Source organism: Cyanistes caeruleus, chromosome 29, assembly GCF_971803275.1.
Source record: "Cyanistes caeruleus chromosome 29, bCyaCae1.hap1.1, whole genome shotgun sequence".
Taxonomy (NCBI): domain Eukaryota; kingdom Metazoa; phylum Chordata; class Aves; order Passeriformes; family Paridae; genus Cyanistes; species Cyanistes caeruleus.
In genome coordinates this window covers 1,509,228-1,537,099 of record NC_141729.1, presented here as the reverse complement: position 1 = coordinate 1,537,099, position 27,872 = coordinate 1,509,228, and the positions used below count along the sequence as shown (strand labels likewise).

The 27,872-nt window shown below is 57.7% G+C and overlaps 1 protein-coding gene across 2 annotated transcripts; it reads left to right on the top strand.

Annotated features, from left to right (window-relative positions):
• Window positions 1–27,872, top strand: GFRA2 (GDNF family receptor alpha 2). Of its 2 annotated transcripts, XM_086865526.1 has the most exons (10): window positions 1–255; window positions 2,150–2,209; window positions 9,663–9,977; window positions 13,756–13,839; window positions 18,448–18,796; window positions 25,433–25,542; window positions 25,620–25,760; window positions 25,838–26,013; window positions 26,620–26,673; window positions 26,814–27,872. In XM_086865526.1, exons 1-10 carry the CDS (start codon window positions 246–248, stop codon window positions 26,940–26,942), a joined length of 1,428 nt encoding a protein of 475 aa, XP_086721652.1. In that variant the 5' UTR covers window positions 1–245; the 3' UTR covers window positions 26,943–27,872. The 2 variants fall into 2 exon arrangements, with proteins under 2 accessions (XP_086721652.1, XP_086721651.1); XM_086865525.1 differs by lacking the exon at window positions 1–255 and having other exon boundaries at window positions 1,864–2,209.

Here is a 27,872-nt window from a genome sequence, read left to right as displayed (position 1 = left end):
CCTCGCTTCTCCCGAAGGAGAATCCAACCTCCCCTTCCCACAGAAGCCGCGTGAGGAGCGAGGATGGGCAGCGGGGTGCTGCCCCTGATTCCAGATGCTCCCGGGATGTGAATTCGGCTGGAATAAATCCCAAAGGAGAGGCCAGGAAGCCGCCGGCTCCTGCTGAGGCGCCGCGATCAGTCCCGAGCTGGGAACGCTCCGGGATTAACCCCGTGCCACCCCTCCCTCCCGGGCAGGATCAATTAATGTGCTCAGGTAATTAGAGGGGGGCATTTCCCGCTGGATCCCGCTGTTCCCACCCCCAGCAGGCTCTGAGGGAATAAAATCCAGGGAAAGGGCGGCTGGAGCCGAGCGGAGCCGCTGAGGGGACAAAAAGGCTCAGGGGTCACCGGGGGGGGCCTGAGGTTCCCCCTGGCACCGGCCCGGGCCTGGGAAGGGCGGGCAGGGAGGGAATGGAGAGGCCGAGGAGTTGGGAGAGGAGCGGATCCCTGCTCTGGGAATTCTCTCCCTGGCTCCGAGGTGCCACGGAGACAGGAATTAATGAGGAAATCAGGTGGGATTGATCCAGGGATCCAGGCAGGATTGATCTGGGGATCCTGGCAGGATTGATCCAGGGATCCAGGCGGGATTGATCCAGGGATCCTGGCAGGATTGATCTGGGGATCCAGGCAGGATTGATCTGGGGATCCAGGTGGGATTGATCCAGGGATCCTGGCAGGATTTATCCAGGGATCCCGGTAGGGAATGAGCAGGAATTTGCTCTCCTGAGGAAGGGGCAGTGGGCCCTGGGCACGGCCCGAAGCCGCTCCCGCTGTTCCTGGGGTCGCATCAGAGCACGAAGAGGAGGGAGAAGAGCGGGATCCGCGTCCCGGGAATGGCACTGCTGGGAATTCTGCCTGCAGGGGGATGGGTGTAACACCCAGAACAAGGAGCCCGGTCACTGCCGGCTCCACTCGGGAATGGGGAGAGCTCCCCAAACCCCCTCCTGCTCCCCAGCCCCTTTGCGGGGTGATCCAAGTGGAGAATCCTCCCCATTCCCGCTTCCCGGGATAGGATCCACCATCTCCGGGGCTTGTGGGGTCCTGACCCCAAATCACGGACAGAGAGAGGGGTGAGAGTTCGGGCACCCCATGGGGGCGGGAGGATGAGGACGAGGAAGCCGGGGAGGCTGCACCGTGTCCCTGCAGTGGGGTGGTGACCCCATTCCCGGTGTGGGGCAGAGGGGAAGGATGAACAAGGAATTTCCGATGGGAATTTTGGGTTCCCTGGGCTGGGGGCGTGTCACATGTGGGTGTGACCCTCCCAAAAAAAACCCCGCAGTGGGGAGGGCGCAGCACCCGCTGGGTGCCCCCGTTCGGGTGGGGTCCCCCTGCGACCCCAGCGGTCCCCCATTCCCGTGGCCGTCACCCACCCAGGGCTGTGGCACTGTGTCCCCGCAGCTCCCCCGGTGCCCCCCCGGTGCCCCCCTCCCCTCCCACCCCACCCCACCCACCCCACCCCACCCTCCTCTCCCCCTCCCTCGGATGCAGCCCCGGGGGTGGAATTTGGGGCGGGCGGGGGTCTCGCCTTCGCCTCTGCGGCAGCGCCCGGGGTCCCCGGAGGGGCCGGGCAGGTGCATCCCAGCGAGGAGAGGGACGGATGGGAGATGGAGAGGGAGGATAAGGCGGACGGCGAGCCGGGGGGTCCGCGCGGAGCCCTCCCGACCCCCGCCCCGGGCGGAAGGGCGGCCCCGGCGGAGGGGCGGGCGGGGGCAGGGGCGGGGAGGGGACGGCGGCCCCGCCGGCTCTGCCCCTTCGCCGGGGCTCGGCGGAGCGCAGCCGCCCCTCGCCGCGCCCCCTCCCCGGCAGCCGGAGCTCGGCAGAAGCCGGCGGGAGCCCGGCGGAGCCGCCGAGCCCGGAGCGCGCAGCGGAGCCCGGCGGGGATGCGGGAGGCGGCGAGCGGCTGAGGACCCGGCTCCGCGCCGGGCGGAGCACACCCCCCTTCCCTTCGCTTCCAGCCCACCGGATTTGGGATCTACCTGACCGCCTTGGGATTTATTAATTTTTAATTTTTTTTATTGTTCCCCCCCACCTTTTTTTTTTTTTTTTTTTTTCTGATTTTTTTTTTTTGCCCGATTTTTAACATTTTTATTTTTTTTGCACACGTGGAGGAGCGCGTGGATTTCCTACCATGATCTTGGCAAACGCCTTCTGCATCGTCCTCTTCGTAGGTGAGTGGCCCCGGCGGGGGTGCCGGAGGGGGGTGGCGGCTGTCGCCTGGCCGAGGTGGCGCGTCCCCCCCGGGGCGAGGGGCTGAGCCAGCGAGCGAGCCCCTCCGAGCTGGCACGGGCGCTGCGGCACCAGAGGGGCACGGAGAGGGCTTTAACTTCATTTCCTATTCCCCGGCAACTTGAAATGGGGAGGGGGACACGGGAGACACGGGGGACACGGGGGACACGGGGGACACGGGGGACACGGGGGACACGGGGGGCACAAGCCCAGCCGCCCCCCTCGGGGCCGGATCGCCCAGGAGCCGAGCCCTGCCCGTCTCCCTTCCCTTCTCCCCTCGGTAAACCGGCACGGATCGGCGTTTCGGGGGAGATCTCCCCGCTTCTCCCCCGTGTCTCCCGCTGCCCTCCATCCTGGCTGCTCCCCCCCCACCCCTCCGCGCCATTCCAGAGGTTGGGAACGCGGCGTGGAGACTCGGCTGGGAAAGTTGAGCTCGTGGCTCGGGTGCCTGCGCTGGGGAATCGCGCCCGGATCGCGCCGGAGCCGCGGGCGGCTCGGCTCGGAGGAGCTTTGTGCCGGGAGAACGCTCCCAATTCCCGGGGCAGCCTCCTCTGGAAGGAGCCGCTGGAAAGGGGAGCGCCCGCAGCCTGCGCTGCCTTTGGGGTGAAAAGGAGAGGAAATGGGCAATGCTCGGGCTCTGCCCTCCGCGGATCGGGCGTGTCGCGCTCCCGGTGCCATTCCCGGCTCCCGCATCCCGCGGCTGCCTGGGAAGCGATCCCAGCTCGCTGCAGCGCCCGGAGAACTTTGCGGAGCCGGCCTGGCTCGGGCACCAGGGACAGGGACCAGGGACAGGCACCAGGGACAGGGACACGAGGCACCAGGGACAGGGACACGAGGCACCAGGGACAGGGACACGAGGCACCAGGGACGGGCACCAGGGACGGGGACAGGGACACGAGGCCGCCGGGGGAGGCTCGGAGCTTGGCACGGCCTCGTTCCAGAGGGACGCGGGGCTGGGGGTGCTCTGCTCCCGGCTGGAATGGGGGGCACGGGCTCTGCCCTGCTCCCGGCTCCACCCGAAACGGGGAGGGGGCACTCGGGGGGTTGGGGGTACCCTCGAGGGGGTGCCCGGGGGGTGCGTGCGCCTCAAAGCTTTGGGGAGGGGGGGACAGAAAGCTGAGCAGGCGGGGGTCGAGCTCTGGGTGGGGAGATCCCTTGCCCGGGGAGTGCCGGGATCGGGGGGCTCGGGCGGTGCCCTCGGACAGAGGGAAAGAGGTGCTCGGGGGGCGGGGTGGGGACACGAGTGGGGACAGAGTGGGGGGAAAGGTGCTTCAGCCTGGCTGCAGGCACAGCTGGACATCTGGACGTGTGTCCAGGCACAGCTGGATGGCTCATGGAGAGATTTGGGGTGCAGGGACCCCTCAAGAGGACAGGGTCACCCCACTTCAGGCATCCAAACCGGGGCCCACCCGCCCTCACAGTGGGGCTGGCATCGGAGCAGGACACGGTGTCCCTCCACCCCCTCATTCCCGGGTGTGCCCCCCACCATTCCTGGGTGTCCCTTCCCACCATTCCTGGGTGTCCTCCCGGCTCTGTGGCCGCAGGGCGAGGATGAGGAGCTGGACCCCGAGCAGGGACCCTGCACCCCCAGGTTTAGGGATGAGGTGACCACGACGCTTTCCACGGTGTGGCCTCGAGGTGAGGATCCTGGAGCAGGGAACATCCAGCTCTTCCCATCTGGGATCATTCCCGGGAAGCCTGAAAATCCCTTTGCTCCTGGCTGGGAAGCTGCATGTTCCAGAGTGATCCTCGCCAGGAGAAATAATTCCCTCTGAAGCTGCCGGGTGTCCAAAGGTCTCCGGCAGAAGCAGAGCAGGAGAACATGGATTAGAGCTCGGGAAGAGGCGGCTGGAGCTGGGAGAAGCCGTGGGAGAGGCAGGAAAAGGGGCCATGGCCTTGTGCAGCCTCCTGCAAATCCTCACCGTGCTCCGGCACCCCGAGCCTGCCGAGGATTAGTCGGGAATTCTCTGCAGATGTTTCAGCGTGGGGAGCTCGGGGAGGGCGGCTCTGCCGGGAGGGGTTTTTGGGGATAGAAAATGCCCCTCCTCAGTTTCCCCCTCCATCCAAACTCCCCTCTGGAGCCTCGCTGGGAATGCGGAGCAGGAGGAGCGGGGGGCTCTGGGAAAATCCCCCAGCCCGGGCTGATTCCTGCGGGATTTGGGAGAACCACGACAAAGGGCTGTGCCTGCCCTTCCTGCTCCAGCGGGATGTGCCCGGCTCCAGGATCTGCCCCCGATAGTGCCGGATGCTCCGGGATGCTCCCGGACCCTGTTCCCTGCAAAACCGTGGGAGAAAGGTGGAAAAAATGGCAAAAGCCCAGGATTGGGGCCAGCTCAGCCACACAGCCCATCTCTGCTGCTTCCAGAGGGTGGATTTACCGTGGCATTCCCAGTCCTGGCACCGGGATGTGCTGCTGAGGACACACAAGGATATTCCAGGTGGTCCTCGGGCATCAGGGCAAGGATGTGTCCGTGCCTGTGGAGACAGGAATGCGGCCAGAGGGGATTTTTGGGAAGAGAACTGGGATTTCTGGAGAAGTGTGGAGCTGGGAGCTGGCTTGGGGCAAGCACGGCTGGAGCTGGGAGAGGATGGAATGTGGGGGAGCTCTGGAATGGTTCTCCATGTCTGCTGGAGCTCTGGAATGGCTTTTCACACCCAGTGGAACTCTGGAATGGTTCTCCGTGTCCACTGGAGATCTGGAATGGTTCTCCATGTCCATGGAATTCTGGAATGGCTCTCCATGTCCATGGAATTCTGGAATGGCTCTCCATGTCCATGGAATTCTGGAATAGCTCTCCATGTCCATGGAATTCTGAAATGGCTCTCCACGCCCACTGGAGCTGAGGGATGAATCTCCGTATCTGGTGGAGCTGTGGGATGGCTTTCCACACCCCGCTGAGCCCTCAAAAGGCTCTGTGTCCGTGGAGCTCTGGAATAACTTGTCACGTCCATGGAATTCTGGAATAGCTCTCCAAGCCCAGTGGATCACTCTGGAATGGCTCTGCATGGCCAGTGGATCTCTGGAATAGCTCTCCAAGCCCGGTGGATCACTTTGGAATGGCTCTCCATGCCTGATGGATCTCTGGAATAGCTCTCCAAGACCAGTGGAGCTCTGGAATAACTCTCCGTTCCCGAAGGAGATCTGGGATAGCTCTCCATTCCAGTGGATCTCTGGGATAGCTCTCCATTCCAGTGGATCTCTGGGATAGCTCTCCATGCTCAGTGGATATCTGGAATAGCTCTCCATGCTCAGTGGATCACTCTGGGATAGCTCTCTGTGCTCAGTGGATCACTCTGGAATAGCTCTCCATGCTCAGTGGATCACTCTGGGATAGCTCTCCATGCTCAGTGGATCACTCTGGGATAGCACTCTGTGCTCAGTGGATCTCTGGGATAGCTCTCCATTCCAGTGGATCTCTGGGATAGCTCTCCATGCTCAGTGGATCACTCTGGAATAGCTCTCCATGCCCTGAGGATCACTCTGGGATAGCTCTCTGTGCTCAGTGGATCTCTGGGATAGCTCTCCATGCTCAGTGGATCTCTGGGATAGCTCTCCATGCTCAGTGGATCTCTGGGATAGCTCTCCATGCTCAGTGGATCACTCTGGGATAGCTCTCTGTGCCCGGTGGATCACTCTGGAATGTCTCCAAGGCCCTGGAGCGGTTTCCCTGCGGCCACAGCTGCGGCAGGATCGGGTTTTCCCAGCTGGATGCCTCGGGATGGGATTTCCCGGCCTGTGAAGGTGCAGAGTTCCAAAGGCTCATCCCAAAGCACCATCCATGGTGTGCCAAGGCTCCAGCATTCCCACCCCCGGGATCAGCCTTTGGGAGTGCCTGTGTCTCCTCTGGGAATGTCCTTCCATGGATCCCGGATCCTGCCATGGATCCCGCCTGCCTCCCGTGTGGAATATAATCCTGGCAGGCCAGGCCTGGCCTTCCCGAGGGGAATCTGCTGCTCCAGACTGGATCTAACGTGGATGTGGTGGCTCCTGGACGTTCTCCAGACCTCTCGAAACCCAGCGGGGTTTGTTTGGGGACATCGGATGAACACCGGCATTGCTGGGATCTCTGAGATCTCTGAGATCTCTGGGATCTCTGGGATCTCTGGAATCTGCTCTGCGCAGTGACCGCAGCCAGCAGAGGTGTCCCCACCTGAGCCCTGTCCCTCCTCAAAGCTCCCCTGGCAGCTGAGGTGGGCACAGCTGGCTACGGCCACCTGCTCCTGTGGGGCACAGAGAGGGACAGTCCCAGTGCCACCTGCCCCAGAGCCACCAGCCCCAGTGCCACCTGCCCCAGTGCCACCAGCCCCAGTGCCACCTGCCCCAGTGCCACCAGCCCCAGTGACACCAGCCCCAGTGCCACCTGCCCCAGTGCCACCAGCCCCAGTGACACCAGCCCCAGTGCCACCTGCCCCAGTGACACCAGCCCCAGTGACACCAGCCCCAGTGCCACCTGCCCCAGTGACACCAGCCCCAGTGCCACCTGCCCCAGTGCCACCTGCCCCAGTGCCACCAGCCCCAGTGCTACTTGCTCCTGTGGGGCACAGGGAGGGACAGTCCCAGTGCCACCTGCCCCAGTGCTACCTGCCCCAGTGCCATCTGCTCCTGTGGGGCACAGGGAGGGACAGCCCCAGTGCCACCAGCCCCAGTGCCACCGGCCCCAGTGCCACCTGCCCCAGTGCCATCTGTTCCTGTGGGGCACAGCGGGACCCCAGTGCCACCAGCTCCAGTGCCACCCACTCCCGTGGGACACAGGGAAGAGACAAGTGCCCAGCCCCGGGGGTGGCAGGGGGGGACACACGGGTGGCCCCTGTCGCGTTCCTGTAGGTGTCACTGTCCCCCTGCCAGACCCGGGCTGGGAAGGGGCTGCCGGCGGTGGCCGGGATGGTGCCAGGCGGGAGGGGACGGGGACGCGGCTCCCGGGGGCCCTCACCGAGGGGTCACCCCTGCCCTCCGCCCTCGGGGGGCACCAGGGCGGACACAGAGCGGGGTCCCCTCCCCATCACCCCCTCCAGGGTCCCCTCCAGGTCCTGTCATTCCCATTTTTGCTGCTCCAGGGCTTTCCCTGGAAGCTGGAGGGTGGAGGAGGGGGGCCAGGAGTGACAGCGGCTCCTGCCCAGGCGCTGCCTGTCCCCAATTCCCCCGAGAGGCCACAAGCCAGGCTTGGTCCTGGATTTAGCAGGAATCTATTTCCAGGAGGAAAAACCAACACGGAAATGATGGGAATGGTGGGAGAGCTGTGGGAATGCGGGGGGCAGGAGGGGACGGGGCTGGCCCGGTGCCATCCCGGAGGGAAGAGCCTGTTCCGAGCCGCAGCTGCCCCGCGGCCCTGGCGAGGCTGAGCGCTCCAAAAGCCATGAGTCAGATGCCCTAAAAACCCCGTGACGGGGCTGAAAACGATGAGCAGCCAAATCCAAGCTGAAGAGCGGCGTGTGCAGGGAATTGGGATGGACTCGCTGCTTCCCGTGACTCCGGAGAGCGCCGGGAACGCGCCGGGTTATTGATTTGTTTGGATGGAATATGGAACGCGAGATCCCGGAGCCGAGGTGTGGGGTTAACCCTGCTCCTTCCCAGCCCGCACCTGGGAATCTCAGCTGCCGGAGGAGCCAGCGGCATCCCTGGAAGTGCTCCAGGCCAGGCTGGACAAGGCTTGGAGCAGCCTGGGATAGGGAAGGTGTCCCTGCCCGTGGTGGTTTTAAGGTCTCTTCCCACCCAAAGCGTCCCATGGTTGTCAGATCTCGCTCCATGGGCAAGGACACCTTCCACCAGCCCAGGCTTCTCCAAGGTGGCCTTGGGCATTTCCAGGGATGAGGCAGCCACAGATCCACTGGGAATTCCATCCCAGCCCCTCCCTGCCTTCCCAGAGAGGAATTCCTTCCATTTCTGCAACCTCAATTTCTCCTCTTTCAGTTCGACCTTTAAAAGCCCTTCCAACCCAGACAATTCCATGATTCCCTGGCACTCCCCGGCTTTTCCAGCTCAACATTTAAAACCCATCCCAAGACCAATCATTCCAAGATTCTGTGGCACTCCCAGGCTTTCAGCTCCATCTTTAAAATCCCTTCCAACCCAGGCAATTCCAAGATTCCCAGGCCGGGTTTAGCCAGGCTGGGCTGACCTCAGGTGACACCAGCGGGATGCTGGGGCGGGATCTTTGGCAGAATTCCTCTCCTTTGGTGGAGGGAAAGAGAGAAAAAAGGAAGGAAAAAAGCAAATTAAAACCTGTGGTGAATGATCTCAACCACCTCCAGGTCCAGCTTTCCCATCCTCAGGTACACCTTGCCCATGGAATTCCAGAATTCCCAGACTGCTTTGGGCTGGAAAGGGGCTTGAAAATCTCATCCCAAACCCCCTCCCGCCTCTTGGAGCAGTGCAGGGGATTTTGGCACAACCTCAGGTGGATTTGGGGCTCCCCAGTGCTGAGTCTGAGGTGCCCATCTGAATTTCCTGGGGGTTTCATTGGAATTCCTTGGGGTGTTCACTGGAATTTCCAGGGTGCCCATTCCTCTTTCCTGAGGTGTTCATCTGCTCTAGCTGAGCTGCTCACCTGGGGTTTTAAATCTGAATTTCCTGGGGTTTCAATCTGAGTTTTGTGGTGTTTTCATCTGAGTTTTGTGGGGTTTTCATCTGAATTTCCTAGGGGTGCCCATTTTTTTCTCACTGGGGTCCACAGCTGCCCTATCTGGGGGAGTTCTGTGGGAGGGTGCCAGGAGGTGAGGGTGCTCCAGAGGGTGAGGATGTTCCAGGGGGTGAGCATGCTCCAGGAGGTGATGTACTCCTGTGGGAGGGTGCTCCTCTGGTTGAGGATGCTCCAGAGGGTGACGAAGTTTCAGAGGGTGAGGATGCTCCTGAGGGAGGGTGTCAGGAGGTCAGGATGCTCCTGTGGTTGAGGATACTCCTGAGGGAAGGTACCAGGAGGTGAGGATGTTCCAGGGGATGAGGATGTTCCAGGAGGTGAGGATGTTCCAGGAGGTGAGGATGTTCCAGGGGTGAGGATGTTCCAGGAGGTGAGGATGTTCCAGGAGGTGAGGATGTTCCAGGGGATGAGGATGTTCAGGGGGTGAGGATGTTCCAGGGGGTGAGGATGTTCCAGGAGTGAGGATGTTCAGGGGGTGAGGATGTTCCAGGGGTGAGGATGTTCCAGGAGGTGAGGATGTTCCAGGGGGTGAGGATGTTCCAGGGGGTGAGGATGTTCCAGGAGGTGAGGATGTTCCAGAGGGAGAGTACCAGGGGGTGCGGATGTTCCAAGGGCTGAGGATATTCCTGAAGGAAGGTACCAGGAGATGAGGATGCTCCAGGAAGTGAGGCTGCTCCTAAAAGACGGCGCTCACCTTCCTCCCTCACCTGTGCCCTCTCTCTCCCTCTCTCTGTCCCTCCCTCGCCCTCCCCCGGCCCAGATGAGATCCTGCGCTCGCTGGCCGGGCCCCCCTCGCCTCCAGCGCCGGCCCCGCCGAGCTGGCGAGTGCCCGTGGACTGCGTGCGAGCCAACGAGCTGTGCGCGGGTGAGCCCGGCTGCAGCTCCCGCTACCGCACCCTGCGGCAGTGCCTGGCCGGGCGCGACAGGAACACCATGCTGGCCAACAAGGAGTGCCAGGCGGCCCTGGAGGTGCTGCAGGAGAGCGCCCTGTACCACTGCCGCTGCAAGAGGGGCATGAAGAAGGAGCTGCAGTGCCTTCAGATCTACTGGAGCATCCACCTGGGGCTGACCGAAGGTACCGCAGAGCGTGGCGGGGTGGCCTGGGGCGGTGGGGGTGGGGAGAGGGGTCCCAGTGAGGAGTTCTGGGGTAGTGGGGATGGGAGAGGGGTCCCAGTGAGGAGTTGTGGGGATGGGGAGAGGGGAGAGTGGTCCCAGTGAGGAGTTGTGGGGTGGTGGGGATGGGGAGAGGGGTCTTGGTGAGGAGTTTTGGGGTGGTGGGGATGGGGAGACCCCAATGGAGCTCCCTGGGGGTGATGGGGATGGGGAGAGCCTGATGGAGAGCCTTGGGGTGATGGGGAGGAGGATCCTCAATGGAGAGTTCTGGGGTGATTTGGGATGGGGAGAGGGGTCCCAGTGAGGAGTTGTGGGGTGCTGGGGATGGGAGAGGGGTCCCCATGGAGAGTTCTGGGGATGGGGAGAGGGGTCCTGCTGAAGAGCCTTGGAAAGTGGCTTAAAAATGGGGAGAGAGGTCTCCAATGGAGAGTTCTGGGGTGATTGGGGATGGGGAGACCCCAATGGATCAGCCTTGGGGTGATGGAGACGGGGAGAGGGGTCCTGTCCTGGTTTAGGACAAATTTGGAAGGAAAATTCCAAAGGGGAGCCTCTAAAAAGCAGAATGAAGCGGCCCCGCTCCCGGCTGGCTCAGGAAAAGTCACCCCAGGACAGAGGAGTCCCCAAGGGAGCACCCTGGGGGTGGTGGGGATGGGGAGGGGGTTTGGGTGAGCTGGGGGAAATGGGGTGAGGGGTGGTTTGGCAGCTCGGGCAGGGCAGGTGAGCAGGCCAGGAAATCCAGATTAAAACCTCAGGAAATTCAGATTAAAACCCCAAGAAATTCAGATGAAAACCCCCAAAACTCAGATGAAAACCCCAGGAAATTCAGATTGAAACCCCAGGAAATTCAGATTTAAAACCCCAGGTGAGCAGCTCAGCTAGAGCAGATGAACACCTCAGGAAAGAGGAATGGGCACCCTGGAAATTCCAGTGAAAATCCCAGGAAATTCCAGTGAACACCCCAAGGAATTCCAATGAACCCCCAGGAAATTCAGATGGGCACCTCAGACTCAGCACTGGGGAGCCCCAAATCCACCTGAGGTTGTGCCAAAATCCCCTGCACTGCTCCAAGAGGCAGGAGGGGGTTTGGGATGAGATTTTTAAGCCCCTTTCCAGCCCAAAGCAGTCTGGGAATTCTGGAATTCCATGGGCAAGGTGTACCTGGGGATGGGAAAGCTGGACCTGAGGATGAAGGGGTTGTGCCTGAGGATGTAGGAAACCTGTTCCAGAGGGTGGGAAAACCATTCCAGAGGGTGGGAAAACCATTCCAGAGGGTGGGAAAACTGTTCCAGAGGATGTGTGAGAGCTGTACCTGAGCTCCCCTGGGCACAATTCCCTCCCAATCTGGGTCAGCGCAGGAAGCAGCGAGCCCCAAACCCGGCCCAGAGCGGGAATTACGCCTTAATTGTTTTCTCTCCCTCATTAACAATCTTCTCCCAGGGTTTTGCGGGAATGAATGAGGGAACAGGGATGGGAATTGTACCTGGAGGAGGAGGGAAGGGCAGGGATTAAGGAGAGGTGGAAGCTCTGCTGCGATCCTTTACACAAACCAGGAAAAGCCGCCGGGAACCCAAATTTGGGCCTTTTAGCGGCAATTCTGGGGTTGCCCCGCTGCATCCGAGCTCTCCCTGCTGTTTGGGAGGCTCCAGCCTCATTTCTGGGGGTTAATTGAGCTCCAGGCAGGCCCGGTGCCCTTCCAACGCTCGCTAATTTCCCTGGCGAGCAGCAGGAGTCAAGCGGCTGTTCCATTATTTATGGCCGCGATGGAGGGGAGGGCGCGGGGCCGCCTGAACGCGCTTGGATAAAGTGGGAAAGGCGGAGAGGGCAGAGGGAATGGCCTGGAGAGGGATTTGGATCCTGCTCCCGTTCCTGGTGATGATCAGGAGTGAATGGAGCCACCCTCGGGCTGTTCCAAATCCCTGAATTCCCAAATTCCATCTCCCTGAGAGCAGCAGTGACACCGCTGGGATTCCACAGATTCCCAGATTTCTCCCAGATTTCCCAGGAATGTTGCTGTGGAGCGGGATTTGGATCCTGTTCCCATTCCCAGTGATGATCAGGAGTGGCCGGAGCCGCCCTTAGGCTGTTCCAAATTCCCAAATTCCCAAATTCCCTAATTCCATCTCCCTGAGAGCAGCGGTGACACCGCTGGGATCCCGCAGGGAATGGAGACATCCCAGTGGGATCTTTCCCTCCCAGATTTCCCGGGAATGTTGCTGTGGAACAGGATTTGGATCCTGTTCCCATTCCCAGTGAGGATCAGGAATGGCCGGAGCCACCCTTAGGCTGTTCCAAATTCCCGAATTCCCGAATTCCTGAATTCCCAAATTCCCAAATTCCCTAATTCCATCTCCCTGAGAGCAGCGGTGACACCGCTGGGATCCCACAGGGAACGGGGACATCCCAGCGGGATCTTTCCCTCCCAGATTTCCCGGGAATGTCGCTGGGCTCGGAGCAAACCCTCCCGCTTTGCTCCCCCTCTCCTTTCCCACATGAGGGTTTCCAAGTGATCCCCAAATTCCGCAGGAAAAAGGCTGCTGCCTCAGTACAACGACAACTCTGGGATCCTCTTGGTGGAAAACCTGGAATTCCCGGAATTCCCATTATCCCCAGCACCGGGGCGGGCAGGAAGGGGGGGCACAGTCCCAATCCTGGCTCCAGCAGGATCCAGCCCTTCCCATTCCACGTGGAATTTTTCACGTTCTGGAAGATTTGGGACCATCTGGGATCCAAGCATGGATTCTGAGGAAGGAATGCCTGGAACAGCGGGATCGACACTCCAGCAGCCTCCAAGCTGGAGCTTTCAAAGTCCGGCCGATGATTATTTATTTGTGTATTTCTATTTTCATCTCCATTATTTACATTTTTTCTGTGGCTGCTGGGGTTTGGGGAGAGCCTTTCCTCCCCCGAGAGCTCCTTGTCCTGAAATCCGATTTTTCCCAATTTTTTCCTGGAGTTAAACCCAGCAAAACCTCCTGGATTTACCCTGAAATCAAAGGTGGGAGAGGGGTGAATTTTTCTCCTGCCTGGATCAGGGTCTTTCTGGAAGGGGTGGATTGGGATAAACCCATCTGAGGGGTCAGTGGTGAAGGGCATGGGAATATTCCCATTTTCCCAAGGAATGGTGTGGAAAACCATCCTGCAATCTGTGGTTTTTTTAGTTTTTTAAGGTTTTTTGGTTTTAGGTTTTTTTTAGGATTTTTTTTTGTTTGTTTTTAGAGGGGATTTTTTTTTTTAGGTTTTCAGGGGTATTTTTAGGTTTTTAGAGGGCTTTTTTAGGTTCTTAGAGTTTTTTTTTTTTTAAGTTTTAAGGGGGTTTTTAGGTATTTTTAATGGTTTTTAGGGTTTTTTAAGGGTTTTTTTAGGTTTTCAGGTTTGTTTTTTTTTAGGTTTTAAGTGGTTTTAGGGCATTTCGTAACAATAAAAGAACCCAGAGTTGAGTGTGGACCCCAAATCTTCCAGCCTCGAACTCAGCGCCCATCCCCATGGAATTCCCAATCCCAGTTCCCTCAGCTCCCAGAACCCTGTGTCAGAAGGCAGCCCTGACCTCCCAAGCAGGCCAAATCCCCCAAACCAATCCCAAATCCCCTTTTCCTTTAATTCCTGACCCATTTTGCTTTCCCCTCCCTGGGAACTGGGGCAGGATGGGGGGTGCCTGTCCCTGGAGCTGTCCGAGATTATTCACCGCCAGCTTTAATTTGCTTTTTCCTCCCTTTTTTTCCCTCCTTTTCCTCCCACCAAAGGAGAAGAATTTTATGAAGCCTCCCCGTACGAGCCGGTCACCTCTCGTCTCTCTGATATATTCAGACTCGCTTCAATTTTCTCAGGTAATAAAAGCGCCGTGTTTTATCTCCTGCTGCTGAGGCAGAGCCGTTCCCAGGCAGGGAAAACCTCCCCCTCCCTCCCGGGCCTTCATCCCTCGCTCCTCCAGCTCCTCCAGCCTCTCCTTCCCTCCCGTTCTCCCCGGATTTGGGGCTCCCCAGAATCATTTTTGGGGCTTGGATGCATTTTGGGGTGGATTCTTTCTGTTTCAGGCCGGGATTTAGGATTTTATCTCTTGGCCCCAGCTGCCTCCAGGTTGGGTTTATACAAAATTGCTGGAAAACCTGGAATTCCCGGAATTCCCTTAATCCGTGTTGCACAACCCCAGCCCCAGCGGGGTGCAGCGGCTCCGTTCCACGCGGAATTCTGGAGGATTTGGGACCCTCAGGATGGGGTGGAGCTTGGGGGTGCCCGTTTGCTGTTCCCTGCCTTGGGCAGCAGCCTCGAGCCCAGCTCTGGGAATTCTGCTGGGAGAGGGGTGCTGAGACCCCTGGAGCATCCCTGTGTCCCTTTGGAGTATCCCAGTGTCCCTTGGAACCCTTTGGAACATCCCAGTATCCCTTTGGAGCATCCCTGTGTCCCTTTGGAGCATCCCAATGTCCCTTGGAACATCCCTGAGCCTTTTTGGAGTCTTTGGAGCATCCCTGCATCCCTTGGAACCCTTGGAACATCCCCATACCCCAAAGAACATTCCTGAGCCCTTTGGAATCCTTTGAAGCATCCCTGAACCCCTTGGAAGATCCCTGAGTCCTTTAGAGCAGCCCCGTGTCCCTTTGGAGCATCCCTGAGCCCTTTGGAATCCTTTGGAGCATCCCCATGTCCCTTTGGAACATCCCTGTGTCCCTTAGAACATTTCTGAGTCACTTGGAATGTCCCTGATCCCCTTGGAGCATCCCTGATCCCCTTGGAGCATCCCGGTTTCCTCCTCCAGGGAACCCAAACTCCTCCACCACCGGGAACTTTGTTTTTCCCACCCATTCCCGTGACGGCGTTCCCGGGTCACCCCTCAGCCCCTTCCCAAATCCTCAGGGCGCTGCCTCGGCTCCTCCTCGCTCCTCCTGACCCTTCCCAATGCTGGGATTTGGGGGGGTCCCACTGTCCCCACACCTGGGGACACCCCCAGCTCACCTGGGACACTCCCAGCTCACCTGGGGGTACCCTCAGCTCACCTGGGGACACCCTCAGCTCACCTGGGGACATCCCAGCTCACCTGGGACACCTTCAGCTCACCTGGGACACTCCCAGCTCACCTGGGGGTACCCTCAGCTCACCTGGGGCACCCCCAGCTCACCTGGGACACCTTCAGCTCACCTGCGGACACCCTCAGCTCACCTGGGGGTACCCTCAGCTCACCTGGGGACACCCTCAGCTCACCTGGGGACACCCCCAGCTCACCTGGGACACCTTCAGCTCACCTGCGGACACCCTCAGCTCACCTGGGGGTACCCTCAGCTCACCTGGGGACACCCTCAGCTCACCTGGGGACACCCCCAGCTCACTTGGGCACACCCCCAGCTCACCTGGGGACACCCTCAGCTCACTTGGGGACACCCCCAGCTCACCTGGGACACCCCCAGCTCACCTGGGGACAGCTCAGAGTGGGGCTGGCACCTCCCCCCGCCGCCTTTCAGGCCCCTCCATCAATTTTCCCGGCTTTTCCAAGTGAATTTTCCCACGGGTTTTTGGGATGACGCTGCCACCCCCCACTCCCGTCTCCTTTCTGGGATTACATTGGAGTCAGGAAAACGTTGGAGCTGCTGGGAAGAACAGGAATTTAGGTGGGGAAAAAGAGGATTTAGGTGGGAAAAGGAGGATTTAGGTGGGAAAAGGAGGATTTAGGTAGGGAAAAGGAGTATCTGGGTGGGAAAAGGAGGATTTAGGTGGGAAAAGGAGGATTTAGGTGGGGAAAAGGGGATTTAAGAGGTGCTTAAATTGGTTGTGCAACCCCCGTGTAACCCCCGCGTAACCCGCGTGTAAAAAGCGCGGATCATCCTCCCCAGGCAGCGGGGGCAGAGAATCCTGGGATGTGAATCCCGAGGAAATCACAGCCTGTCGAGCTCCCGTTGGGAATTCTCAAGCTCTGGGTGGGCATCCAGCCCTTCCTCCTCCTCCTCCTCCTCCTCCTCCTCCTCCTCCTCCTCCTCCTCCTCCTCCTCCTCCTCCTCCTCCGCCGTCCCCGGCGGCCGTGGGGACCCTCAGAGGGGACAGCTGGTGGCCCCAGCCCCCGGCCCCGCTCCTCGGGCCCCGTTTCCTTCTCTGCTCATGAAATTTTCATGCTCGTGCTTTATTAATGAGCTCCCCAGGAGCGCGGAGCTTCCAAAGCCGCGGCTCCATTAAAATGCAGCCGGGTCCCTGCAGGTCTCGGGCAGGGCAGCAGCGATGCTCCCGAGGATGAGACAATGGGCTGGAGCTTCCCACGGATCCCAAAATCCCGGCTTTGTGCCGGAAATCTGCTCGCCATTCCCAGGGCTCGGGGCCGGGGTGACCTGGGCTGCAGGGAGGGCTCAGTGCATCCCCCAAAACCAGGGGAAGTGAAAAGAGCCAGATATCCCAACCTCTTAAATCCCTTTTTCCCGACCTCTTCAATCCACTTTTCCCCACCTATATCCTCATTTTCCCATCCCTTAAATCCCCCTTTTCCCCACCTATGTCCTCCTTTTCCCATCTCTTAAATCCCTCTTTTTCCCCACCTAAATCCTCCTTTTCCCACCTCTTCAATCCCCTTTTTCCCCTCCAGCTCTTTCCATCCTCTGGAGAAAATCCATACCCTGCCCCCTCCCGGATTTGGGGTTTGGCTGCCAGGGCAGGGGTGAACCCTCAAACATCTCCAGGGGCGTCCAGCTCTGGAACGGCACCTTTGGCACATCCAGGGCTGTCTCCAAACAGCTTTTTCCCCTGGATTTGGGATCTCCTGTCAGCACAGCCTGGGTGAAGGGGACAGGGGAACCTTTCTGGTGTCACAGCATGGGGTGGCACCGGTGGCACTGAGCCCCAAAAAACTCCAAATGTCCCCCAGGGGCAGCAGGAGGTCGGGATGGCACCAGGAAGGGGCTTTGCCTTTTAATTGGGATCCCTGGATCCTTCAGGATCCCTGGATCCTTGGGATCCCTGAATCCTTGGGATTCCTGGATACTTCAGGATCCCTGAATCCTCAGGATCTCTGAATTCTCGGGATCCCTGAATCCTCAGGATCTCTGAATTCTCAGGATCCCTGAATCTTCAGGATCCCTGAATTCTCAGGATCCCTGAATCCTCAGGATCCCTGGATCCTCGGGATCCCCAAATTCTTGGGATCCCTGAATCCTCAGGATCCCTGGATCCTCGGGATCCCCAGCAAGGCTGTGCTGGTGGCTCTCAGCTTGGGGACAAAGGAACAAAAGCCCCCTCCCCTCCCAGCACTGTCCCCTTCAGGGTGGCTGGGGGACACCCAGGATTTGCCATTTGCTAATTAGCAGCACCCTGCAATTAGGCCAATTAGGAGCCAGCAGAAGCTGGGAGCCGGCGGAGGAGAGTCCATGGATTTGGCTGTGGAGGGGAAGGAATGAAGGATGAGGTGGCTGCAGCAGCAGCACCTGGGCCACGGAGCGTGATCCATCATTCCGAGTAAAAAAAAAGGAAAATTCAGCGTTTGTTCCAGGCTGGGGCTCGGCCTCGTCTGTCCTCTCCTGAGGGAAGGAATTCCCGGGATGGATACGGGATTGATCCTCTCATCCCTTTCATCCCTGTCTGGAGCTGTCCCAGTTTTGGGGAGCCCCAGGAGGGGCTGTGGGGGCCACAGTGGAGTTGGGTTGATTATTCTGCTTTTGGAGCTGAATAATTATTAATTAATAATTAATAATTAATTCCTCTTTGAAGAATTGACAAAAAGAAAGAAATATTGCAAATTCACAGCCTGGATTCTGCCCAGAGGGCTTGGGGGGTGTTGATCCTACAGATTGTGCCTGGAATGGGATGGGATCAATCCCGGGCTGGGCTGGAGGTGGAGGGAGGTGACACCGATGCCGGAGGGGTGGCACTGGTGCTGTCACATCTTCCCCAGGTCCAGGGCATTTCCCCACCCTGGTTTTGAGGAATTCTCCCCATCCCAGGCTCAAGGGTATTTCCCATCCCAGGTTTTAGGGCTTCTCCCCAGGTTTTAGGGATTTTTCCTAGGTTTGAGGGCCTCTTCCCATCCCAGTTTTGAGGGCATCTTTTGAGGCCATCTCCCCAGGTATGAGGAATTCTCTCCATCTCAGTGTCAAGAGTGTTTCCCATCCCAGGTTTTAGGGCTTCTTCCCGTCCTAGTTTTGGTGGAATCTCCCCAGCCTTGAGGGAATCTCCCAATCCCAGCTCAAGGGAGTTTTCCCATCCCAGCCTCAAGGACATCTCCCCAGATTTGAGGACATCTCCCCGGCCTCGAGGACATCTCCCCAGATTTGAGGACATCTCCCCGGCCTCGAGGACATCTCCCCAGCCTTGAGGACATCTCCTGGGGACAAGAGCATTTCCCCCACCTCAACCCCATCTTCCCAAACCACCTCCCAACTTTGAGGGCACCTCCCCAGCTTTGCCACCACATCCCACCCCTCCTGTCCCCATCTTCCTGACCCGTCTCCCTCGGTGTCCCTGGGCAGGAATGGACCCGGCCACCACCTCCAAGAGCAACCACTGCCTGGACGCGGCCAAGGCCTGCAACCTCAATGATAACTGCAAGCGCCTGCGCTCGGGCTACATCTCCACCTGCAGCCGGGAGCTGTCGGCCACCGAGCCCTGCAGCCGCCGCAAGTGCCACAAGGCCCTGCGCCAGTTCTTTGACCGCGTGCCCGGTGAGTTCACCTTCCGCCTGCTCTTCTGCTCCTGCAAGGACCCGGCGTGCGCCGAGCGCCGCCGCCAGACCATCGTCCCCTCCTGCTCCTATGAGGACAAGGATAAGCCCAACTGCCTGGACCTGCGCAGTGCCTGCCGGATGGATCACCTGTGCAGGTAAAGGGTGTGAGGGGGTTCTTCTGGCACGGGTCAGGTGTTGGGGTCACCACCTTGGCATTGGTGTCACCAGCCAGGCATTGGTGTCACCACCCTGGCGTTGGTGTCATCTCCCTGGCATTGGTGTCATCCTCCCAGTGTTGGTGTCACCTTCCTGGTGTTGGTGTCATCTTCCTGGCATTGGTGTCATCCTCCCAGTGTTGGCGTCACCAGCCTGGCATTGGTGTCACCACCCTGACGTTGGTGTCACCAGCCTGGCATTGGTGTCACCACCCTGATATTGGTGTCACCAGCCTGGCATTGGTGTCACCACCCTGATGTTGGTGTCACCACCCTGGCATTGGTGTCACCCTCTTGGCATTGATGTCACCCTCTTGGCATTGATGTCACCTTCCCCATCAATGTCACCCCCCCAGCATCGGTGTCACCCCCAGCTCTCTTTTTCCCCGCATTTCCTCGGGAAGCGGCACCGGGACAATGCCCTGGGGAGATCCACGGGGAAAATCCCAGGAAACAGGGATGGAGCTGCATCCCCCAAAACCTTCCTCGGCTGCCGAATTCCCACTCATTCCCCCTTGGAAGCGCAGAGCTGGGAGCCGAGGCTCCTGTTCCTTATGAAACCCATTTGTCACAGGGCACAACCCCTCCCGCCCCCCTCAGCAGCCGGATCCGCTTCCCGACGGCTCCGGCTCCTGCCGGGAGCGGGATCTTTCTCCCATCAAGGTGATGGAGTTTCCCGGCGCTCGGCAGGGAAATAAATGCGAGCTCCGGGTTTTCCTCAGGCTGCGAGCGGAGATGTTTGAAATGTGGGAATGTGGCTTTTTATCAAAAAGTAATCCAAGGAGCCGGTGTCCATGAATAAAAGATACCCGGGAATGGCAGCTCCTCTCCATCAGCGCGCTCCGAGGTGGATGCTGCCGACGGATCCGCGCTCGGAGAGGGATAACGGGGCTGGGGGGGGCTGCAGAGGCCACGAGCTTTAATTCCTGCATGGAATGAAATCCCCACACAAGGAGGGAAAGGGGAAAAGGGCGGCAGCTGCTGGGAGCGTTTGCTCCAAGGTGGAAATGTGGGGTTTTTTTGGGAGAAGCGTGGGAGAAGCTGGATGGGGGCTCTTGCTCTGGAAAATACCCAAATCTGGGATTTATTTGTGTTGGTTTTGCTGTAACCTCAGGGATTTTTTTCCTTGGGATGGGGCACGGATGCACTCCTTGGGTTTTCAGGAGAAAGCCCCGTCCCATCCGCTCCTCTCTGGTAGCTGGGAATGATGGGACACAAAACCCCTCCGTGTCCCCTCATCCCGAAGGAAAAGGCAGTGCCGTGGCATTTCCCGTTATCCATGAGTTTCTCAATCCCACATCCCAGCCCGATGCTCATCCCGATCCGACAGGGGCCTGGTGAGGGCATTGGAGCCGGAGCAGATCCCGAGTGCTCCCAGAGCCGGAGGTGACAGGAGATGAGATAATTCTCCTGCCAGAGTAATTAACCTGCCAGGGTAATTAATTAACCCTCCTGGCTCAAAGCCTAATGAGGGAAAACCCTCTGTGCCGGGATAAGATTTTCCAGAGGGATTTTTCCTGCATGGAGGTCGATCCAGCGGCTGCTGCTCCTGCAGGACAAGATTTCCACCCCTAAAAGAAGCAGAGGCATTGGAGGAGAGGGAAAATGATTATTCCAGTATGGAAAACAGCCCTTCCAGAGCTTTTCCTGGCCCTCCGTGCTGTTTTCCAGCTGTGTGGGGCTGCTGGGCTTGGACACCAGCCCCGTCCCCTTGGCCACAAAGGTCACAAGGAAGCCACGGGATGCTCCATCCTGCCGGGAATGGCTCTGGATGTGGAATGCTCTGGATGCAGGAGGGCACAACATTCCCTGTTGTCCTTCCAGAGGCTCCAGGGTGTCCCTCCTCATGTCCCCTCAAGAACTCACACCCTGCCAAGGGCACAGGACCTTTGGAGTGCAGGATCTGGCTTACCCTGGGCTGAAATCCCAGGTTTTTTGCTCCATATAAATCCATTCCAGCAGCCTCGACCTGGCCGCAAATCCCACGGGAGCTGCCCCAGGACTCCGGGAGCAATCGAGCCGTGATTTGTGCAGCTCAGGAAGCTTTTCCCAGCTTTTCCCAGCTCGGGAAGCTTTTCCCGGCTCGCAGGAGCCTGACAAAGTCCCGGAGTTTTTGCGGCTGATTGCAAGGGACAGGTTTTAGCTCCCGGAATACAAAAACCTTTGGCGAAGCACAAACCTCAGCGAAGGGGAAAGGGAAGGGAAGGGGAGAAAAGAGCTGATTTCAGCAGCTGCAGCTCGCTGGATTTTTCATCTTGCATCAGCAAGTCGGGAACACAAATAATCTGCTCTTACACGCTCCAGTGGTGCCGGTGCCGAAGAAATTCCCAGCCTCCACTGGCTGGAGCTCCTCGGCATCCAAAGTGGGGATGTTGGATCATTTCCTGGGTTTTTATCCCAGTTTTTGCTGTGTTTAAATCCAGGGGGGGTCAGAGATGCTCCTCCTCCCTGGGATATTTGGGAGTCAAGGATTTTGGCCAAGGTTGGAGTGGGGGTGTTGGGTCATTTCCTGGATTTTTATCCCAGTTTTTGGTGTGTTTAGCTTTAGCTGAGGGGGTCAGGGATGCTGCCCCTCCCGGGATATTTGTTTGTCAAGGATTTTGGCCGGGGCTGGGTTGGAGCTTTGGCTCAGGAAGGAGGGAAGGAGATCCAGGCTGGCTGGGAATTGATGGAACGCCAAACACGGGAACAGAACGCGGCCTTTGTTTAGCGCAAACAGCCGCGATGGATGTTCCCTGGATAAACAGCAGCTCCACTTTCCCATTCCTCCCTGGAACCAGAGCCCCGCGCTCGCCTGCCGCGGAAGGAGAAGGGCAGGGAAAAATTGCTCCTGGATTTAATGGGAGCTGGGAGAGCTCGGGTTCGGAGGGGACAGAGAGTGGAGGAGCCTCCAAAGCCGGTTTGGGATTGGGGAATCTGAGAAAACCCCCAGGTCTGCTGGATTTGGGAAGTGGAGGGGCAGCACTGGGGGGTCCCTCACATGAGGACGCAGCTGGGGAAGAAGAAGAGAAGAAGCAGGGAAAAATTTCTCCTGGATTTTCTGAGACCCGGGAGAGCTCGGGTTTGGACAGGACAGGGAGTGGAGGAGCCTCCAAAGCCGGTTTGGGATTGGGGAATCAGTGAAAACCCCCAGATCTGCTGGATTTGGGAAGCGGAGGGGCAGCACCCGGGGCTTCCCCAGCATGAGGAGGCGGCTGGGCTCGGGCTCAGCTCCCTGCGGGCTCGCCAGGCTCTTAGCACGAGAATCAATCAATCCTCGCTGAATAATTAACTCGAGAGGCTTCCCAAGTATTGACTTCATGTGACAGCAGCGAGTCTGGCTCGAGCCGGGCTTTGCTGTGTAAACACCATCTCCTGTTGGGCTCAGTTAGCGGCTCAATGGCACAGAACGGGCCCGCAATTAAAATCAAACCACGCCTCGCTCCGTCCTCCCCCTCCCGGGGAACCGCGGGGCTCCAGGGTTAAAAAAATCCCACCCAAAAAACGCCTTTGAGGCGCCCGGGGTCCGAACGCGGCGGCCGGAACCGCTCACGGAGAAGGGAATTGTTAATTAGTAACTCGGAGGTTGCGCTGGGTTCTTGCCTTAATTATTTTCCCTCTCGCTGGGTTTCCCCTGCTTTGGGAATTTTTCAGTTGGTTTGTTGTGGGTTTGGATTTTTCCTGCTGTGTCCGTATCCCTGAGCAAGGAATGGACATTCCAGAGGTTGGGAAAGCCCTCTGGATCAGAGTCCAGCCTTGGATCCCGTGCCTTGTCCCCAGCTCAGCTCTGAGTGGCACCCCTGGGGTTCCTTGGATACCTCCAGGGACTTCTTGGATACTTCCAGGGGTTCCCTGGACACTCCAGGGATTTCTTGGATACCTCCAGGCATTCCTTGGGCACCTCCAGGGGCTCCCTGGGCACTCCAGGGATGGCGACTCCAAACCCCCCCGGGCAGCTCCTTCCAAATCCTGACCCCTTTTCCACAAGGAAATTCCTCTGGAATTTAGGCCGAGAGCCTCAGGATGACGACAAGAATTCCTTTTCCCTCAAAGCCTCCCTGGCTCAGCCCAGAACAGGTGACTCCTCTCCCCAGACAACTTTTCCTGGATAAAACAAATCCATCCATTGATCTTTTTTCCCTCCCCTGTGAACTCCTTGCTCGATTTGGCAGCGGGTCATCCACAAAAGCAGGGTTTTATTCCAGCTTCCCTCATTCCTTCAGCTGCTCCAGCTCCCTGGGACTCTTTGAATTTACCTGGGAGCGTTTGAGGGGAATTTTTTTAATCTCAGCATCTCCCGGCTTCAAAAGAATCCCTCTCCAGCAGGACGGGAATGTTGGGAGGGCGATGCCCAGCGGGATTTTTGTGTCTCGCCGAGTTTTTTCCGTGTTGTCACAGCTTCCTGAACATGCTCAGCTCGGCAGGAGAGGGAGAGCGGTTTTTTCCCAGCTTTTTTTTTAGAAAAAAATTCCTTCAGCCCCTGTAAATTGCCCGTGAAAAAAAAAAAAAAATTCCACCTCTGGAGGAATCCCGGCGTCTTTTCCATGAAATATTCAGGAGCAGGATGCTGTTGGATTGGATGCGTGCTGAGTTATCACCGCGGCTCGGGGGGGATGGGAGTAATTAACGCTCAATTAAGCTCTTAAAAAATAGCCAAAAAAAAAAAAACCCAAAACCTTCGTGTTTGGTAAATTTTGATGTCAGAGCCTGTGGGATTTTGGTGGTGCTGAATTCCTGCAGGAAAACAGGGAATGGGAGAGGAGCTGGAGGCAGGTGGTCCCTGTAGGGGATGCTTGAAGTGCCCTAAATTTGGGATATGTGCGCTGGGGGTGGGAGGACAGGAGTAAAAATCCCCTAAATTTGGGATTTATGCTCTTGGGATAAATGTACAGGTACAAAAAAATCCCCTAAATTTGGGATTTATGCTCTTGGGATAAATGTACAGGTACAAAAAGTCCCCTAAATTTGGGATATCTGCACCAGGTGTATGTGTAGGAATGCACAAAGTCCCCTAAATTTGGGATTTATGCACTTGGGATAAATGTACAGGTGCACAGAACCCCCTAAATTTGGGATTTATGCACTGGAAATACAAGTATGGAATTAAAAAGGCCCCTAAATTCAAGATATTGAAGTCCAGGTGCCCTGCAGGGATCTTTGGGAAGCGTCTGGATTTGGGAGCAGGGCCTGTTAAACCTCAGGATCCTGGGGCTGCTTTTCCTGGCCCTTTTCCTCCAGGAATCCAAGAGGAGCAGTTTGGAAGCCCCTAATTGGGAATCCAGCCCTTGGAGAGGGTTTGGGATTGGACAATGCCCAGAATTAATTTTTTAATCCCTTTTCCACTCCTTTGGGGGTTTTTCAGGTTTTTTGGGGGGGCAACTCTTAGGAAAGTCCTCCTCCCCCATCCCTCATCCAGAGCCGGCTCTTCCCAACCTTTCCAGGCCATCCCCACCTGCCTCCTCCAGCTGCCAGCAGCAATTTGGCACCGATTCCTCCGTGTTCCCGCTAAGATGGACTTGGCTCTTTCCCTTTCCCTATTTTTCATTTCTTTGGAGCCTTTAAAAAGCCAAAATCCGCTGTGCCGAGGCCGAGCCTTTGTTCCTGGCAGCGAATCCCATCCAGCAGCTCCCAAAGTCCAACGGGAAGGGTGGCGTTTGGCTTGGATATTCCTGAAGGATTTCCCAGCTGCATCCTCATGGATTATGGAAGGAATAACTTTTGCCTCAGAGGATGCTCCGGGCTGGGAGTGGAGCCCTGGGGAGCAGCGGTGACAAATTTTCCTGGCGCTTGGCGCTGAACTCGCCATGCTTCCTGCGGGGAATTGACGTCCTTTCGCCTCGGATTTGGGAAGAGAGGGAAATGCTGTCGGAAAGTTTTATTCCTCTCCCGTGGAGAGGCTGGGGAAGGAGCAGGTTTTTGGATTTCTGCCATTCCCACCCTGGAGCTGAGGTTTGGCTGCAGGGAGGGTGGAGCATCCCCCTCAAAACAAAAACCCTGGAAAAGCTTCTCTGGGATTTGTGTGAGGAAAATCCCCATCCAGGAGCTGAGGATCTGCCCTGGGAATGGGAGTGGGATGGGAGCTCCCAGACCCTCTCAGCTCTGTGGGGAGCTTTCCATGGGCCGAGTGTCAAGGAAGGAAAATAAAGGTGGAAACGGCGCTCTCAGGATGAGGGAGTTTTATTTCCAGGAAGAAGGAGAGGGAGGAAGTTTCCTCCTTGCCTCATGCACCACAGCAGAGCTGCAGAATCCTGGTTTTTCCTGGAATTTCTGCTTCATCCCGAGCTCTTTCTCCTTCCCCATCCTCCCATCCCCATCATGGCACAGCCCCTCAAACCCACCCCCATTCCCTCCCTTCCCGAGGAGATTCCAGCTGTGTTTAATTGGGATCTGAGGTGCGGATAGCACGGCCATTCCCAGGATCCTGTCTCCTCTTGGGAGCACTCGGACAACCCAGCCAAAGAGCCTGAATTTCCCTGGAATTTCACAGCCTGTGTGGGGATGTTGGGAACGGGGCCCTTTTATTCCATTCAAAAATTCCTTCTGTCTGTGGAGGCGGTGCTGAAATCCCGTTGTTTTCCCACTTTTCCTCCTCTCCAGATCCCGGCTGGCCGATTTCCACACCAACTGCCAGGCCACCTTCCAGTCCCTGACCAGCTGTCCCGGGGACAACTTCCAGGCGTGCCTGGGCTCCTACGCGGGGCTCATCGGTGAGTGCCGGGAGTCGGGATCGGGAATGGCTTTTCCCACTGGGATTTCATCCCCGTTCCCTCCTCCTCCTCACCAGGATTTGACATCACCCCCAACTACGTGGACGCCAGCACCACCAGCATCACCATCTCGCCCTGGTGCTCCTGCAAAGGCAGCGGGAACATGGAGGAGGAGTGCGAGAAATTCCTGCGGGACTTCACAGAAAATCCCTGTCTCCGTAAGGCGCTTCCCTGCCCCACTCCTTTTACCCCGTTTTATCACCCCCATCCTTCCTAAATCTCACCCCGCTCCCAGGAAACGCCATCCAAGCTTTTGGGAATGGCACCGACGTGAACGTGGCTCCCAAAAATCCCAATCCAGCCGTGACGGTGCTTCCGAAGGCGGAGAAGAGCCCGGCGCTGCCGGACGACATCAACGACAGCAACACCGCGTACGACACCAGCGTCATCAGCACCTGCACCTCCCTCCAGGTGCGGCCCCAGACTGGGAGCACTGGGAGCACTGGTGGGACATCGGCTGCATCCCATGGGATGGGAAAATGTCGGACTCATCCCAGGGCCGGAAGGATCCGGGCACTGGTTGGGGTCTGGAATGGGGAGGGAGAGATTCCCCGCCCACCTTCCCCCTCACCTGCTAAGGTGACTCCCTGAGGCCGACTGCTCCTCGCTTGGGAGCTGGAATTCCATGGGGTTTTTTTGGGAAATCTGGAAAATCTGCAAGCGCTGGGCTTGGGCATCCATGTTTTGCTCCATGGGTGGAAAAGGAATGGGAGGGAAATGGGATTGGGGAATGGCTGGGGATGTTCCAGGAGTGCAGAGGAGTGGGATGGAGACTGGTGGGGTGTCCCAGGATTCCCGGCAGGATTCCAGGCAGGATTCTGGGCAGGATGACAGTGGGAGTGAAGCGGGATCTACTGAAGCCCCTGGGCTGCCTGTGGAGATGGGATGAGCCTTTCCCAAATCTCCCTGAGCTCCATCACCCTCTCTGATCTGATTCCCGCAGGGAAATTCGGGACCCCAAACCTCCCCGATCCAGGGGCACATTCCCACCCTAACCATTCCCGTTTCTCCTGCCAGGAACAAGGCCTGAAGCCCAACAAATCCAAGGAGCAGAGCCTGTGCTACTCCGAGGTACTCAGGGGATCCCAGGGCCGGGAATTCCATCCCAAAGCAAACAGCTTGGGAACGACATCCCGGCTTCACCGCCTGGAGGTGTTTTCCAACTTTGGGATGCTTTTCCCTAAAATCTCATCCCTGTCCCTCCTTCCCAGGCCCAGCTGACCACGGACGTGATGCCGGACCAGAAGACCTTCACGGATCCCAAGGGGGGAAGCAGCCGGCGCTGGGAGAGCCAGATCCTGCTCCTCATTCCCATCCTGATCCTGGCCTTGGGACTATAGAGGGGCGGGAAGGAGCGGCCGGTGGGACAGGGACGCTCGGACCGGCGCCCACCGGTGCCGCACTTGCGCCGGAGACTGGAACGCTCCCAAATCCCGGGAATGCTGAGCTCCGGAGAGGCAGGAGGAGCCCTCACCACGCTGGGAAACTTTGGTGGTTTTCTTCCTACTTTTCATTTTTCCCAGTTTTGTTTGGTTTTGGTCTTTTCTGGGTCGGTTTTCCGGAGCGGCTCCTGGGAAAACTCCTTGGAAAGGGCTTGGAATTGGGGTCTGGAGCTGCCAACATTGCCGGGGAGGGAAAAAATGTTGGAGAAAAGCTTTGGGAAAGGTGAATTTCAGGATTTTTTGTACCGGGGTGACCACAGGGACAACAAGGATTCTGCATGGGAACATCCCGGAGGATGAAGGTGCCATCGGGAGCCGCCTGGAGGGGACTCCCAGATCTCTTCCCATTGGTTTTTGGGGGATTTTGGTTGGGATTTTTCCTCGGAGAGTTTCCGAATGGAAAAGAAACTGGTGTGAAACGTGTAAGGTTGTGCTGATGTTTTCAATCATTCCAGGAGGAGAGGTTCCATTCTCCTTCTTTCTATTTTTTTTTCAGATTTGGAATTTGGGTTGGGAGTGGATTTTGACCCATCCAGGGTCAGAATTCCCTATTTTCCCTCTCCACTTTATTTCCCATATACACATAACATACGGATATTCCCATATACATAACCCTACCCATCCTGTGGCTTTTTAATTCCCGTTTTTCTCTTTATTTTCTTGAATTTTTTTTATTTTTTTTTTTTGGTTTGTTTCTTTCAATTCCTATGATTCCCACAACTTCCAAATGTATTCTTGGAAAATTTATTTTTTTTAACGATGTCTATAATGGAAAAAAAACAAAAAACAAACCAAAATAAACCAAGGAGAACAAATCAAGAAATGAAA